Raw genomic sequence first — 16,606 nt, 5'->3', positions numbered from 1 at the left:
ATTAGCAGTATCTAGGGGTATCCTCACAAACTTCTCACATCTCAGTGTTATCTTCTTCTTTCTTTCTTTTTTTTTTTTAATGTTGATTTATTTTTGAGAGACAGAGAGAGCCAGAGCTCAAGCAAGGGAGGGGCAGAGAGAGAGGGAGACACAGAATCCGAAGCACGTTCCGGGCTCCGAGCTGTCAGCCCAGAGCCTGACGCGGGGCTCAAACCCACAGACCTTGAGATTGTGACCTGAGCCGAAGTCGAATGCTCAACTGCCTGAGCCACCCAGGTGCCCCTTATTTGTTTTTTAACTCAAGCATAGCTGACACACACGGTTACACCAGTTTCAGGTGTGCCACATAGTAATTTGACACCTCTACACATTATGCTACGCTCACCACTAGTGTAGCTACCATCTGGAACCAGACAACACTGTTGAAATACTGTATTCCCTACGCGGTGCCTTTCATCCCTGTGACTTAGTCATTCCACCCTGAAGGCTGTGCCTTCCACTCCCCATCACCCATTTTGCCCATTCCCCCATACCTACCCCCTTTGGCAACCAGCAGTTTGTTCCCTGTATTTATGTGAATATCTTCTTCTCATCGTTTGTTGGCTATTTGTGTTTCCTCTTCTATAAAGTGTCAATTTATGTCTTTAGTCGATTTTTCTGATAGGGTTTTTTTTGTCACTGTTATGCATTTATAGGTATGTTTTGTATATTTTCTACTATTTTTTTTCAGTTATATATGTGTTGCAAAGATATTTTCCCAGTTTATGATTTGACTTTTCACATTTAGTGCCCTTTATTGAAAATAAGTTTAAGATTTTTTAAATTGCTGAATTTATCACTTTTCCTTTATGTTTGTGATTTTAGGGTCTTATTTTAAGAAATCCTTCCTTATCCAAAGTGTTAAATCCTTAAAAATGCAGAGAAACTGGATTGCTCATATGTTGTGGGCAGGAATGTAAAATGGTTCTGCCACTCTGAAAATGAGTATTGCAATTTCTTTAAAAACTATACATGCAAATACCTTACAGTCTAGCAATTGTACTTCTGAGTATTTATTCCACAAGACTTATGTTCATGCAAAAACCTGTAGACAAATGTTTATAACAGCTTTATATGTAATAGACAAATAATTGTAAACAATTCTGTGAAGAAATAGGTATTTGGTCTCTGGTCCCAGTTCCTGACACAGAGTTTATAAATCCCTTGCAATTTCCTAAATAACAGGAGCATCTCTCTAATAAGGTGACTCTTGGTGGCCTCCTGGGTAGCTTCAGGATGGGGACTGGTCATCAGGAAGACCCAGCCATGATTAGAAGCTTGGAACTCTCAGCCCCAATTCCCATCCTTTAGGGAGGGGAAAGGGACTGGAGATTGAGTTAAATTGATCATGCCTACATGATGAAGCCTCCCTAAAAAATCCTTAAACTATGGGGTTTGGGGAGCTTCCAGATTGGTGACACATCTACATGCTGGAATTCTACAGGGACAGAATCTCCTGCCCTTACAACCCTTCCAGATCTCACCCTGTGTACCTTTTCCTCTGGCTGTTCATCTGTATCCTTTATTGCATCCTTTTCAGACTGTAAAGAGAAGTAAATATTTCCATGAGTTCTGTGAGCTGTTATAGCAAATTATTGAATCTGAGGAGGGGGCTATGGGAATCCCCAATTTATTGTCGGTCAGAAGTACAGGAGGCCCTGACTTGCGATTGGCACCTGAAGTGGGGGTCAGTCTTGTGGGAATGAGCCCTCAATCCAAGGGGTGTGCACTAACTCTGGGCAGTTAATGTCAGAATTACTCGGTGTGAGGAAAAAGCCGACAATTTGGTGTCAGAAGTGTTGTGAGTAAAGTAGAAATAAGTGTTTTCCCTTAAAACTCAAAGTCCTTCAACAAGTGAGTGGTTGAACAAACTGTGGGACATTCCTACCATAGAATACCAGTGGGAAGTAAAGAGGAGTGCATAATGATACCCATCACAATCTGGGAGGATCTCCAGAGAATTACATTGAGTGAAAAAAAGCCAGTCCCAAAAGATTTATACTGTGCGATTTTATTTCTATAAAATTCTTGAAATGACAAGATTATAGAAATGGAGAACAAATTCATGGTTGCCAGTTAGCGGGGTAGGGGGACATAGGGAGGAAGGAAGGTGGTTGTGGCTATAAAAGGACAACATAAGGGGAAGCCTGGGTGGCCAGTCGGTTAAGTGTCTGACTCTTGATTTCAGCTCAAGTGATGATCTTACAATTTGTGAGATTGAGCCCCACATTGTGGGGTTCAGCCCTGACAGAATGGAGCCTGCTTGGGATCCTCTCTCTCTGCCTCTCTGTCTCTCAAAATAAATAAATAAAACTTAAAAAAAAAAAAAAAAAAAAGGACAACATAAGGATCCTGGTGTCAAAGTTCCATATCTTGACTATATTGATATCAGTATCCTGTTTGTAGTATGGTAACACAGCCCAGCCCAAAGGTTTCCAGTGAAGTGAGTGTGAATCAGAACCATTTGGGGAGCTTTTAAATATACACATTCTCTGGGGCACCTGGGTGGTTCAGGTGATTAAGCTTCAACCTCCGCTCAGTTCATGATCTCATGGTTTGTGGGTTTGAGGCCCGCATGGGACTCTCTGCTGAACAGCTCAGCGCCTGGAGCCTGCTTTGGATTCTGTCTCTCCCTTTCTCTCTGCCCCTCCCCCACTTGTGCGCACACACGCTCTCGTTCTCTCTCTCTCAAAAATAAACATTAAAAAAAATTTTATAAATATACACATACCTTCCGTAGGGGTGGATGGGTGGGAGTGCAGATATTTTCAAAAAGTTCATCAAATGATTTTTTGCTCACACATTCCTACATGGCCCCAGAGCTGTAGGCCTTTAGAGACATTAGGGTAAGGAAGCACGAGTAGGAGAGGTCTGTTTTAGGAGAATGGCAAAATGGAGGATTAGACTGGGGGTAAAACAGGTAGAGGAAACCTTCTGAAGAAGCTGCCCCAATAGTGCAAACAAGGGATGATGCAGATCATGCTAGCTGTGCTGGCCATGGGGACAGACATCTGTCAGCCCGGATTCTGTCCCAGAGAAAGAAACTTACTCTCTCCATATTTTTAGCTCAATATTGACAATAATCCCAAATGTCCACAAGTGGATAAAGAATACATTTCCAAGTATGCAACAAAATAATTACATGTTCTTGCCCCCCAAGATTAGCAGGTGTCTCTACCACACCCCTTCTATGTAGTCCATGCACTTTCCCTGAGGCACAAGTTAGTTCCAGGAGGACCTGATGAGACCTTTATCCATGGCCTTACCTGCCCAATCTCCCAAGTCCCCCATTTTTTCTGAAGCGTACTTGGAACTCAGATTTCAAACTCATCCTGCTAAACATGTGCTTTTCCCCTGGTTTAGGCCTTACTTCCCCTTGCCTGGGGCCCGGAAGGCATACTTACACAGGGGCAAAGCAGGACACTCTGCTGTGACCTCTCTGGCCACAGCCTCTCACCAGGGAGTGGTCACCTGTCATGCACACTATTCAAAACCAGGAACCAAGGTGTGGTCTGAGCTCCTTTAAGCTCAAGGGTTTGGGGGCTCCTGGTGAGTCCCCAGAGAAGAGTCCAGAAGAGGAGGATGGAAGGGGGGTGGCCTTCTGGGGGGGCATTCCTCCTCTGCCTCACTGTCAACCTTCTGCTTCCAGGTAAGATGGGGCAAGAACAGGACAAGATGGGAATGCTGTTCTGGGCAAAATCCAGAAATCCTCTCATTCTCCAGAACTAGGAGCATCTAAAATAACTGGGTTAAATATTTCCTTTCTCTGTAATATCTATGTTTTGACTTCCTTGGAAACAGATGAAAAACCCATTTCACTGATCAGTACACACAACCCCCCTTTCATTTGCCTGCCTAGGCATCTACTAAACTGTTTGTCCTTCCATTTACCACCTCTGCAATCCCACCCCTTTATAGTGTCCAACTTTTCCTTTCTACCAAGATATAGTAACTATGAACAGGGTGATCTGGGTCCTGTTGGCAATAACATAGCTCCTTTCCCATCTCACTCAGGAAGATATTGCAGAGGAGGTGATGTGGAGGGGAAAGGGAAATGTTTTCTTCCTCTGGGATAAGTTTCTCCTTAGTTTGGCAATGTACCTGAAGAGTCAGCTGATATGGGGAGGTAATGGATGAGGTACGAGAAAGAACTTGCTGGGCCGCAGTTACAGGAATAACCACAGTCATCTGGGGCTGGGATGTGGGTGAAGGGGGCCAACGGGCTTTTACATTTCATTGTACATCTCCACCAAGCACACGGTAGATGATCAATGAAATAGTCTCAAAATGGTGATAATGAAAATGGCTCCCACAGATCTTTGAGGAAGTCACTGAATTTGAGAAGGGCACAGAGCACAGCACATAGTAGGTAGTTGATAAATTCACATTAGTGCAACATTAAGTTCCCACATATTTTACATCACACTTACGATGTACTCATGATTTACTTTTTTCTAAACTTTTCCTTCCAGGACATGGGGAAACGTAAAAGTGGGAAGAGGAAATTAAGAAACAAAGTTTTCGGGAAATTTTGTTCAGTGACTATAAGAATGAATCATAACAGAGCTAGAAAGAAAAATGTATGGTCAGACAAAAGCCAAAACTTCAGGGTTGGGACTACAGAAGAAATAGGACTCCCCCGAGAGGCTGTTTGCATATGAATTTGAATAGGCTTTATATGGGAGCAAAGCACAGGAAGAAAGGGCTGAGACCAGGTTCAGCTTACCACATCAACTTCCACCATTTGCCTACCAGACCAGCCCATCCTCTCCAGCCTGGCAGGAAGGAGTTGGCCTTCAGAAGTCTTGGCCCAGAAGGAGGGGCTCACGTGCCTCAACCCATGTCCACATTTTCTTTCTCTGCAGAGAGGTTCTCAGGCCTCAACCCTGGTACTCCTCTCGCTTAGGAAACATGAAAGCCCTATTCCCACCTCACGGGGCCTCTGCTCTCTACAGGAAGGTCAAACACTTTCACCATCAATTGCTCAGGCTTTGACCGACATGGGGTGGACCCTGCTGTCTTCCAGACTATATTTAACCAGAAGGACTTCCGTCCAGTCATCAACTACAGCATCCCCACTCAGGTCAACATCTCCTTCACTTTGTCTGCCATCCTGGATGTGGTGAGTTCTATATTCTTTCCATAGGCTGCCAGTAGGGAACAAGGAGTCTTCACCCTAATAACCCAACCTTGCACTGGTCTAGTGGCGAGCAACCAGTCTTCAAATGCCCTACAGGTTAGATGTCCATCCTATGGGCTGGAGAGACACGAAGGAGAACACTGCCATGATGTTTCTAAAGGGAACATTTGTCCTGAGTTCTGCCCCTGTAGGCAGATAAAAAAAACATATTTCCAGTGGGCCCCATGCTGGTTTTTTCCCCTACGTTTGCCATACAACCTACATTTTTTGGACCTACCTTTCGAGACCAGTGACTGAAAGCTGACACACAGGACCACGTAGGAAACAAAGGCAAGAAATAGAATGGGACCTGATCTCAAGGCATTAATCATCCTAAACGGGGACTTTTTTTGTCAGGATGCACAACTTCAGCTGCTGACATCATTTCTGTGGTTAAAGATGGTATGTAGGTCCAGTTTTGTTCTCTTTTGTTTCTCTTTCCTTTTTTTTCTGGTCTTGTTTGCAAAAAGCACATTTGTTGACATTGGCAGTGCCAGAGCGAATAGACAAATCCAACCAAAATAGGGCCCATACTGATGACAAATAGCTTTTTGAGCTGCCAAAGAACTTTGAAAGACATCAATGGAAAATATAGGAAGAAGGGTGGGTGGTGCAGTTGGGAACCCCTAACTAAGCTCCAGGGCCCAAAGGTATCCAGCACCCAGCTTAAGATTTCTCTTGAATGTGTGTGTGGGGGGGGACAGGAAGGGGGGGGCGGTGCGCTTGGGTGGTTCAGTCGGTTAAGCATCTGCCTTAGGCTCAAGTCATGATCTCACGGTTTGGTTCATGAGCTCAAGCCCCACTCCAGGCTCCACCCTCTCTCTCCCTCTGTCTCTGCACCTAGTGGAATTCTCTCTCTCCACCCCCCCTCCGCCCCTCGCTCTCTCACGCTCTCTCTCAAAAATAAATTAAAAAAAAAAAGATTTCCCTTGAGTGGGAAGTGTAAGGCCAATAAGACTTTGTTAGCTAGAGAAGGGGGAACTTATTACCAGGAAGAGAAGAGGAATCAGAGTTTAAAAGCAATGAAGTTTTTTTTAAGAAGCGACATGCATAACAATGTGCAAAGTATGAGTTTATCTGTGTAAATAAAAATGAATGCTGGAATATGTATTAATTTATTTTCTGGAAAGATACCAAGAAGCTGTTAAAAAGGAGATTGAGATGGGGATATGAACTGATTTGGAGTGAATTGAGAAAGGAGAAGCTTGTTTTTTATATTATACTTTCTGGAATGGTTAAAGTTTTATCCTATGCCTGTAGTACATACATTTAGGAAAAAATACATACATGTGAATATATATATAGGTAAGGAACAGAAGGGTAGATGCTGACATAAACTAGCTCCAGGTGTCAGCCATAACCAACCTTCTGTGCTCTGTGCTCTAGATCTGGACTAACCCATTCATCAGCTGGGATCCAGAAAAATGTGGTGCTATCAGTAAATTCACTGTGACGACTGAGAACCTGTGGCTCCCAGACATCTTCATCGTGGAATCGTGGGTACCAGGACTAAGGAATACTGGAGTGGAGATCCTTTTGCAAGGAGCAGGCCAGGGCAGTATAGGGCAAACCCATTAAGTTGGGGCCACCAAAACTTATTTCAGAGAGGAGCACAATCACGGCTCACCAACTTCTCCCACAGAAATGAAAAAGTGGTGGGCAGGAAAGATGGCAGAGTGGCCACAATGAGCAACATTGGGAAGCCCCACCTTAAGAGAGACACTTAAGCTGGGGGGTTGGGTGGCTCAATCTGTTAAGCTTTCCACTCTTGATTTCAGCTCAGGTAATGATCCCGAGGTCATGAGATCGAGCCCTACATTGGGCTCCATGCTGAGCATGGAACCTACTTTAAAAAAAGAGAGAAACTTAAGCTGATGTGAAACCCAGAGCATCTGCCTCTCTCCCCTTCTGCCACTTAGCATGGATGTGGATCAGACCCCAGAAGGCCTCTCTGCATATGTGACTAATGACGGTCACATTGTGTATAACAAACCAATGCGGGTGACCAGCATCTGTAGCCTGGACATCTTCTACTTCCCCTTTGACCAGCAGAACTGCACACTCACCTTTAGCTCTTTCCTCTACACAGGTGAGTTGCAGTGGGGGTTCTGGGATGGGGTAAAATGAGATCAACCAATGGGACAACAAAACAGCACACACAGGCAAATTTATTCTTTCTAATGCCTAAAAAGGAGAGTGTGGGGGTGGTGGGGTGGGGGAGTTGAACTTAGGAGGAGATAAGACTTCTGAGAAAGCCCAAAATTGAAAAGAGGCAACTGAGGAGCAAGGAAGCTGTGTTATGGGGCAACCAGAAAGAGGTCGCTAAAGCAGTTTGCTAGTTCATCTCTCTGAGCCCTGCACAGAGCAGGTGCTAAACAGAGTGTTGAATGAATGTTTGTCTCCCCTGCAGTGGAAAACATGTTGCTGGGCATGGAAAAGGAGGTGTGGGAGATAGCAGACACGTCACGTGACATCGTCCGCACACAAGGGGAATGGGAGCTCCTGGGCATCAACAAGGCCACCCCAAAGATGTCTGTGGGCTCCAGTCTTTTTGACCAGATCATGTTCTATGTAAGCCCAGAGACTGTGAGATGTGTCTGTCCCCCTTACCTCCCTCATCAGACCTTCCTAAGTCACAGAGCTTCTCACTTCTTGTCCTGTGACCAGAAAACCGCTGGGTGCCACAACACTTAGTCCTTCCTCTCTCCCAAGTCCCCAAAATCAACCCCCCTTTCTGAGCCTGCTAGCACTGGCACAGGTTTTCTTTTGTGAAAGCTGCTTCTTCATCCAGCCCCAGAAAGAGCCCCTGTTGGGTTGAGAACATCAAGGAAGGAAGGGGCTGGAATCATCCCTATTTCCCCTCAGTCCTAGCTTCACCTGGTTCTCTGCTCTCTCCTCCCCCCACACAGGTGGCCATCAGGCGCAGGCCCAGCCTCTACATCATAAACCTTCTGGTACCCAGCAGCTTTCTGATTTCCATTGATGCCCTCAGCTTCTACCTGCCAGCAGAAAGCGAGAATCGTGCCCCATTCAAGATAACACTTTTGCTGGGCTACAACGTCTTCCTGCTCATGATGAATAAACTACTTCCTGCTAGTGGCACCCCGCTCATCAGTATGCCCACCTCCTCACTGTTGGAAAGTAGGGGACAGGGAAAGGAGGCAGGGTAGACAGGTGCACTGGCTCGACCTGCCAAGGCAGCTAAGGCAGAAAGGAAAAAGCAGTCATCTCAGAAAGGGCTTTCTGTGTGAGACACAGAAAAGGGGGGATTGGTGGTTCTTCTGGGCCTCAATCACACATGTTCCTTACCCCTATCCCAGGTGTCTACTTTGCCCTGTGTCTGTCCCTGATGGTGGTCAGCCTGCTGGAGACCATCTTCATCACCTACCTGCTGCACATGGCCACCACCCAGCCCCCACCCATGCCTCCGTGGCTCTACTCTCTGCTCTTCCTTTGCACCAGCCCAGGGAAGTGCTGCCCTGTTGCACTCTGGAATGAGAATACAGGTCCAGGCCTCATGTCCACTCACCTGCCTGGTAAGGAAAGTCTGCACTGCCCCTATTCTCTACACTGGGTGTAGAGTCCCCAGTCTCCCACTTCCCCAAACCTGTCTCCTTCCCACTTCATAGCTGAGTCTCTGTCTTCTCCACAGGACTGAAGGAGCCAGGACAGTTGGTAGGGAAGGAGCTGGGATCCAGAGAGGCAGAGCTGAATGGGGGCTCAGGATTGACAAGCACCCAGCTAGCTGACCTGTGGATGCAGTTCAGCCACATGATGGACACCTTCCTCTTCCGCCTCTATCTGATCTTCTTGGCCTCCTCCATTATCACGGTCATCGTTCTATGGAACACCTAGGAGCTGAAGTCTAATGGTGCAAGAGCAACCCAGTGTTCAAGTTCTCTCAGCGTCAACTGACCATCCCAGACCCCATTCCTCTGCTCCAATCTGCATACACGGTCCCAAATATGCCAGAATCCCTGCTCCGGGGCTTAAATAGAACCTCTGCAGACTCTCTCAGAAATAGGACTATATTTCTAAAACATAATGAATTCAGAATATACATGTTTATGTTAGAAATATAATTTTCACTGGAAAAGGAATACTTTATAATAACTCATCGACTGGTATAGAGGAAAGGGGTTAAAATTCTTTTTAAATATAGGCTAACATAGTTACTTATTCTTTTAATAAATATTTATTGAGCACCTACCATGTGCTAGGCACTGTTTTGAGTGCTGAGGATACAGCAGTGAGCCAAACTGACAAAAATCTCTGCGCTCACAGAGCTTACATTGAGGGTAGGTGGAGACTGACAATAAAGGGGATAAATATGCGAAACATGGAGTATGTGCTAAGTGCCAAGAGGGAAAATCAAATTAGGGAAGGAAGAATGGGAAATGGGGGAGGAGATTGAAAGTTTAGGTGGGTGGCCAGGGGAGGCTTCATGATAACTTCCTGCCTGGCTGGCTCCTATGCTGTTATTCCATAAAAGAACCAGGTGGGGCACAGGTGGTGCTATAAACAAATGTCCCTTGACAAATGAAGACTTGAGGATGACTCAAACAGAGCTCTGTCCTCCAAGGGCTTATGGCCCAGCTGGAGAAATAAAATGTATATGTGAAATAATTTCAATTAAATATAGAATGTGTTTTGAAAGTTTTGGTGAGTGCTATTAAAAAGAAAGTGCTGTAGGGGAGCCTGGGTGGCTCAGACAGTTAAGCATCTGACTCTTGGTATCAAGTCAAAAGTCATGACCTTGCAGTTCATGAGATCAAGCCCCACATCGGGCTCTGAGCTGACAGTGCAGAGTCTGCTTGGGATTCTCTCTCTCTCCCTCTCTCTGCCCCTCCCCTGCTTGCACACATGCTCTCTTTCTCTCTCAAAATAAATAAATAAATGAGATAAAGATTAAAAAAAAGAAATAAAGAAACTGCTGTACAGTTCAGAGGAGAAAAGATTCTTCTAGCCGGGGCAATGGTTCTCGATCCTGTCTGCGCATTGGAATCATCTGAAAAGACTTTTAAATAATCCTAGCCCCCAGGGCTTATCCCAGACCAAAGAAATCAGAACCTTTGGTGTGGATCCTGGATTTGGTATACTTGGAAGCTGCCCGTGAGATTCTAATGTGCAGCCAGCGTTGAAACCACTGAGCTAGTGGAGGAGGCAGTGTTGACTTGGACTCTGAAGGATGACTAATATATGAACAGATGGAGGACTTGCTGGGTCTAATTACAATGCACCTCTGGAGTTACATTTGGGCAGAATCAAAGCAGGTTGGGCCTCAGGGGCCCAGGTGTTTGTGCAGCAGTAGTTGAACGGTGGGATCCAGGCAGAATCACGACACACTCATTCTCATGGTACTCAGAAGGCTCAAGTGTCCAGAACAAACTCATAAAATCGTCTACCAGAAATAGCCCCACATTAGAATGCAAAATAGTTCAGGCATTTCAAAAAACAATTCAGCAGCTCCTCCAAGTATTGAACATAGAATTACCCTATAACCCAGCAATTCCACTCCTAGATACATGCCCAAGAGAAATGAAAACATATGTCCACACAAAAACTTGTATACAATGTTCATAGCAACATTATTCAAAATGGTTAAAACAACCCAAATGTCCATTAACCAACGAATAGATAAGTAAATTTCGTATATCCACACAATGGAATACTATTGTTATTTGGTTATAAAAAGGAATGAAACACTCAGACATGCTACAACATGGATAAACCTTGAAAACATTATGTTAAGTAAGAGAAAAGTCAGTCACAAAAGACCACATATTATATAATCCCACTTAAGTGAAATGTCCAGAATATGCTAATCTATAGAGACAGGAAGTAGGTTAGTGGTTGCCTAGGACTTGGTGGAGAAAGGGGCAGGTGAACAAAGAAGGACACTAATGGGTACAATATTTCTTTGGGGGATGATAAAAATGTCCTAAGAGTAGACTGGTGATGACTGCCTAACTCCATAAATATACTAAAAAAACATTGAACTGTACACTTTAAATAGGTGAATTTGATGGTATGTAAATTATATATCAATAAAATTGCTAAACAATAACAAAAAATAAATAACCCCACCACAAAATTATCTGTGCCCATCACTTCTCTCCTGCTTACTCTCTCATCCCCCTGCTCCCTGCTGTCATCTCCCTGACTCTCTGACTCCTGACTCCATATATTCAGTTTTCATCAATGTCTGTCCCTGATCTTCCTCCACCATCATATGACTCACCAGGGACCCACGGACTGCAGCTCCCCACTCACCTGTCAGCTTTGCATGCTTCCTTGAGTTGGAAATCGCCCACAACTTCAAGTCAGACACAGTTTCCACCATCTCTAACGATATGAAACATTTACCAGTCAGATAAACTCCGAGATCCTTGATAGGAGATGGGAAATGAGACATTATACCTAAGATAAATAGTTCTCAGAACCTCGGACTATTACCCATGGAGGATTCTTGCAATGAAGAATATAGCAGCCCTGCTTCACTCTCTGCAATTAAAGATGAAAACACAAGGCTGGGGTAGCTGATAACCCCTGTTGGTCACCTGGCAGGTGGAGCTCCTGTACATGGGGCATGCTATCAGGCTCAAATGAGAGCTTCTACCTCTATGGACCATCTAGTCATCTGGTGCCCAGAAGAGTAACATGGAATGAATGGAGTAAAGCGTTCATTCATTCATTCATTTATTCAATCTTTATTAAGTGCTTATTTATGTAATAGATACTTTAAGTTCTGGGGATAAACAAGTAAAACAGACAAGAGAAGGCTAATCTTCTAAAGTAACAAACTGATGATTTCATATACTGATAATTGCTCTGAAGAAAATAAAGAGTGTAACAGGACAGAGAGTGACACACAGATTAACAGGATGTTCCAGGAAGGCCTCTCTGAGAAAGTGACATCTGTGTTAGCTGAGAAATAGATGATCATATAATGATGAGATGTGTCCTGGGATTCATACTGATCTAGTCCTAAGGGGAGGTTGGGATGAAACATGATAGGCACGGCATTTATAGAAGTAAATCTGGGTAGCCAGGATCTTTGGATGAGCAAGGTGAGAAATTGGAAAGAGAGTCCCATATTGATTATTTTGATGCTATTGTATGTTTAGGAATTGTAAGGGTAAACATTTACAATCCACTCAAAGGGTTTAGAACAGAATTTTTCAAATGGTTTTGATCACAGAAACTATTTCACTCACCCATGCATACTGCCTTCCTCAAAAAAAAGGGGGTGATAATATAGAATTAAAAAAGAACAAAATTAAAAGCTGCATTAAAGTTATTGCTAGAATTACTTACTATATATGTACTATGAGTTTACCCATTTAATTATAAAACAACGCCCTGTAAACTTTAAAATAGGTTTTACAACATTTGTCTTGATATTATATTACAAGTTATTTAACAAACTACTAGTCTCTGAAAGAAGATCACCAATGCAATGTCACTACAAAGGCAGATTTGTATATGTCCATAGATACCTGAAACACAAAGTGAAATGACTTAATGCAAATGCATCACAACACCCTGAAAGGGGTAATGGAACAAACCAAGTGATGTTGAATAGACGAGGAAACAAAGCTAGCAGTTTATTAAAGAGCGTGAATAGCAACTCGACCACCTCAGATCAATGCTGCTGATGTACTGATAACAAAAAGCCCTGCATCTTGAAAGAACTCCAACAGTCTGCATGTTTGCCTTCAGGAGGGAGCTTTGCCATCCTGCAGTGTGCAGGATCTCAGTAGAATGGCAAATCTGAATCTTGAAGATATCGAGCAATGTGAGATTTTTAGATTACAAATGCCTAATTTTTCTCAATCCTGAATTAGCAGATCCTCGGAGAAGGGCAAAGCTGAAAGGAAGAGGCAAAGAAAAGAATTGGTGTCTGCCGGCCCTTTGGGAGGTCTATACCGCCCTCTAGTGGGGACCCTACCCAGACCTTGTCTGAGATCGTTGGTAACCTTAGGTATGCAAGAGCGTAACATGCAGAGTGTATCCATATTTTCCCGACTAAAATTTGGACAAACGTGTAAGATGAGTTGTAAAATCATTTATGTGAACAGACGTATAAAAACCTATAAAGAAAATTACATTCATAGACTTAATGAATTGCCTTTATTAAAAAAGTTACATGAAGGGGCGCCTGGGTGGCGCAGTCGGTTAAGCATCCGACTTCAGCCAGGTCACGATCTTGCTGTCCGTGAGTTCGAGCCCCGCGTCGGGCTCTGGGCTGATGGCTCAGAGCCTGGAGCCTGTTTCCGATTCTGTGTCTCCCTCTCTCTCTGCCCCTCCCCCGTTCATGCTCTGTCTCTCTCTGTCCCAAAAATAAATAAACGTTGAAAAAAAAAATTAAAAAAAAAAGTTACATGAAAAGAAATATGAAATCTGCAAAAAAACAAAACAAAGCAAAAATAACAAAGAATGCATATCAACACGCACCTGTGGTTTTCATCATTGACCTACTGTTGAAGTTGACAAGTAGATGAACTATTATTCCACCTGCCTTTGTTGAGCAAGCACTCTGCTTATTTGAATATTAAGGAGTCCGAAGTAAAATAGAGACATGGTGGCTTGTACAGTTTTCATGGAAGGGGGGGGGGGTGATAATATAGAATTATCTATAATTTCCCTTATGTTCATCTGTTTTGCATCTTAAATTCCACATATGAGTAAAGATACATATTTGTCTTTGTCTAATTTTGCTTTGCATAATACACTCTAGTTCCATCCACGTTGTTGCAAATGGCAAGATTTCATTCTTTTTGATTGCCGAGTAATACTCCATTGTGTATATATACCACATCTTCTTTATCCATTCATCCATCGATGGACATTTGGGCTCTTTCCATACTTTGGCTATTGTTGATAGGGCTGCTATAAACATTGGGGTGCGTGTACCCCTTCAAAACAACACACCTGTATCCTTTGGATAGATACCTAGTAGTACAATCGCTGGGTCATTGGATAGTTCTATTTTAAATTTTTTGAGGAACCTTCAGATTGTTTTCCAAAGTGGCTGCACCAGTTTGCATTCCCACCAGCAGTGCAAAAGTGTTCCTCTTTCTCTGCATCCTCGCCGACATCAGTTGTTGCCTGAGTTAATGTTAGCCATTCTGACAGGTGTAAGGTGGGATCTCATTGTGGTTTTGATTTGTATTGCCCTGATGATGAGTGATGTGGAGCATTTTTTCATGTGTCTGTTAGCCATCTCTATGTCTTCTTTGGAAAAGTGTCTATTCATGTCTTTTAAGCACCCTACTCTTGATTTCAGTTCAGGTCATGATCTCACGGTTTGTAAGATCAAATCCTGTGTCGGTCTCCGCACTGACAGTGCAAAGCCTGCTTGGGATTCTCTCCCTCTCCCTTTCTCTCTGTCCCTCCCCTCCTCACACTCAGTCTCTCTCTGTCTCTCTCTCAAAATAAATAAAAAAACATTTTTTAAAAGTCTTTAAAAAATGATAGCCATCACTTACTGAGTACTTTCTATATGCCAAGTCTATCACATCCATTATCTTGTTTTATCCTCACAACACTTCTATAAGGTAGGTGTTAACATTATTCCCAGTTTTCAGATAAGGACGCCAAGGTAGAAGGAAGTTAGAATCCTTCCCCAGGGTCACACAGCAAGTAAATGATAGAACCATTTTGAACCCAATTATGTATAACTCTTAATCCTATGTTTTAACACATGTAGGTCATTGCCAAGGAATGCAGAAATAATAATTCTTGAATATGAAAAACTAAGCATTAGACTCTGAATCCAGAATGATCTCTACCAAAGGATTTATCCCACCTCACTCTATTTGATAACTCTTAGTCTCTGGGTGTCAGTCTTCACTGTAGCCACCATTGGCCTTTGGGCTTTCCACAGCTGTTATGATTCCCTGGCCTCTTACTCTTACTGGGACCCTTAGAAACTGGCTTGTTCACACACACACACATACACACACACACACACACACACACACACACACACACACACATGAATGCATGCATAACTGGTGATATCTGAATAAGCTATATGGATTATACCATTTAAAGACAATTTTCAGGAAAAGGCAAAATCATGACTCTCGTATAAAAGGGAATACATATTGAAGAATGGATTGAACTCATACAATATGAGAGAAGCAGACAGGTGTTATAACTGGTTCAAAGGAAAAGTCAAGAAGCACAAATTTATACAGAGTAAAGATACTGAATTGCAAATAGAGGTAATTTTTCCACAGGAGGAGGGAAGTCCACTGGAACTCTATAGGACAAGACAGAGTTGCATATTGATAATGTTGAATGTTACTTTACCTGAGCCCTGTGTTCCCAGAAAACACCAATGGCTAAGAAATTTTCCCAATTCTTTGCTTTCTGAAATCCCTTCACCCTTTTTTGTTTCAGAAAAGAACCGCCTTTCCCCAAATGACTCACTCACTGTCCATTCTCTCATGACTCCTGTAGGATTCACAGGTGCCTCCCTTGTTTACCTGTGACAAGACCAAACACAGACTTTTCCCCTTTTGCCTGAATTCACTGGCAAGGCAAAACACAGATCTTCTAACTCCCGTCTCTTTGTCATATGAATGATTAACTGAGATTAGAGCTGTTTATCTCCAAAAACTAGATAGAAACAAAGGTAAACATTTCCTATTTAACTGACTGAGACTTCCCCCGATTGGGAAACAAGCCCAGTTGTAAATCATTCCACCTACAACCTGCTTACTTTTCCCTATAAAAAGTCTAGGGCAAAACCACCCTGCTTACACACGCTGATCTATGGATATGGGTGATCTCCCTACTGCAACAGCCTAAGTAAAATCCGTCTTCTTAATTGTTTGGTTTTTGTCATTGACAATATTCACCAGTTACCTGCAATTTAAAGAGGTGACATATAGCACAGAGATAATGAAAGGATTGTTATACGAAAGCTGGGAACCATTACTATAGACAAGGCATAATTTCTCATTGAATTACACATTTTTTTCTATAATTTCCACCCTTTTGATCAAAAATAATCTCAAAGGAAGATTATTTTTTATCACAAATAAGGCTGGTCTCTAACTTCACTAGTTATACAGGTGCAACAAGAGTGATAATTTGCCACTTAGGCCTTCTTAAACTTGCTTTGTTGAACGTTTTCCCCCAAAACGTCAAATTTGACTTTTAAAAGCCTCTTGATGGGTGCCTGGGTGGCTCAGCTGGTTAAGCATCTGACTCTTGATCTCAACTCAGGTCTTGATCTCAGCTTAGGTCTTGATCTCAGGGTCATGAGTTCAAGCCCCACGGTGGGTTGTGTTGGGTGTGAAATAAGTAAATAAATAAATAAACCAAAACATAAAATAAAATAATAAAATAAAAGCCTCTTGAATCTAGGTACAC

At 43.1% G+C, this 16,606-nt stretch overlaps 1 protein-coding gene across 1 annotated transcript; it reads left to right on the top strand.

Moving 5' to 3' along the window:
- The first annotated feature begins 7,138 nt into the window (after nt 1–7,138).
- On the top strand, nt 7,139–9,375 carry LOC123610349 (5-hydroxytryptamine receptor 3C-like). Its single transcript, XM_045500987.1, has 5 exons — nt 7,139–7,307; nt 7,629–7,804; nt 7,966–8,384; nt 8,477–8,763; nt 8,853–9,375. Exons 1-5 carry the CDS (start codon nt 7,139–7,141, stop codon nt 9,071–9,073), a joined length of 1,272 nt encoding a protein of 423 aa, XP_045356943.1. The 3' UTR covers nt 9,074–9,375.
- The last annotated feature ends 7,231 nt before the right edge of the window (nt 9,376–16,606 follow it).

This window comes from Leopardus geoffroyi, chromosome C2, assembly GCF_018350155.1.
Source record: "Leopardus geoffroyi isolate Oge1 chromosome C2, O.geoffroyi_Oge1_pat1.0, whole genome shotgun sequence".
NCBI classification, from domain to species: domain Eukaryota; kingdom Metazoa; phylum Chordata; class Mammalia; order Carnivora; family Felidae; genus Leopardus; species Leopardus geoffroyi.
Note: the sequence above shows the minus strand (reverse complement) of the source record. Positions and strands in the feature narration are given on the sequence as shown.

What these genes read in the sequence shown, in the direction of transcription:
- LOC123610349 (XM_045500987.1), top strand. Translation starts at nt 7,139, where the DNA reads ATGGATGTGGATCAGACCCCAGAAGGCCTCTCTGCATATGTGACTAAT. An exon ending in TAGCTCTTTCCTCTACACAG is followed by an intron (nt 7,308 to 7,628) that starts GTGAGTTGCAGT and finishes TCTCCCCTGCAG; the next exon opens with TGGAAAACATGTTGCTGGGC. An exon ending in TCTATGTAAGCCCAGAGACT is followed by an intron (nt 7,805 to 7,965) that starts GTGAGATGTGTC and finishes TGAGCCTGCTAG; the next exon opens with CACTGGCACAGGTTTTCTTT.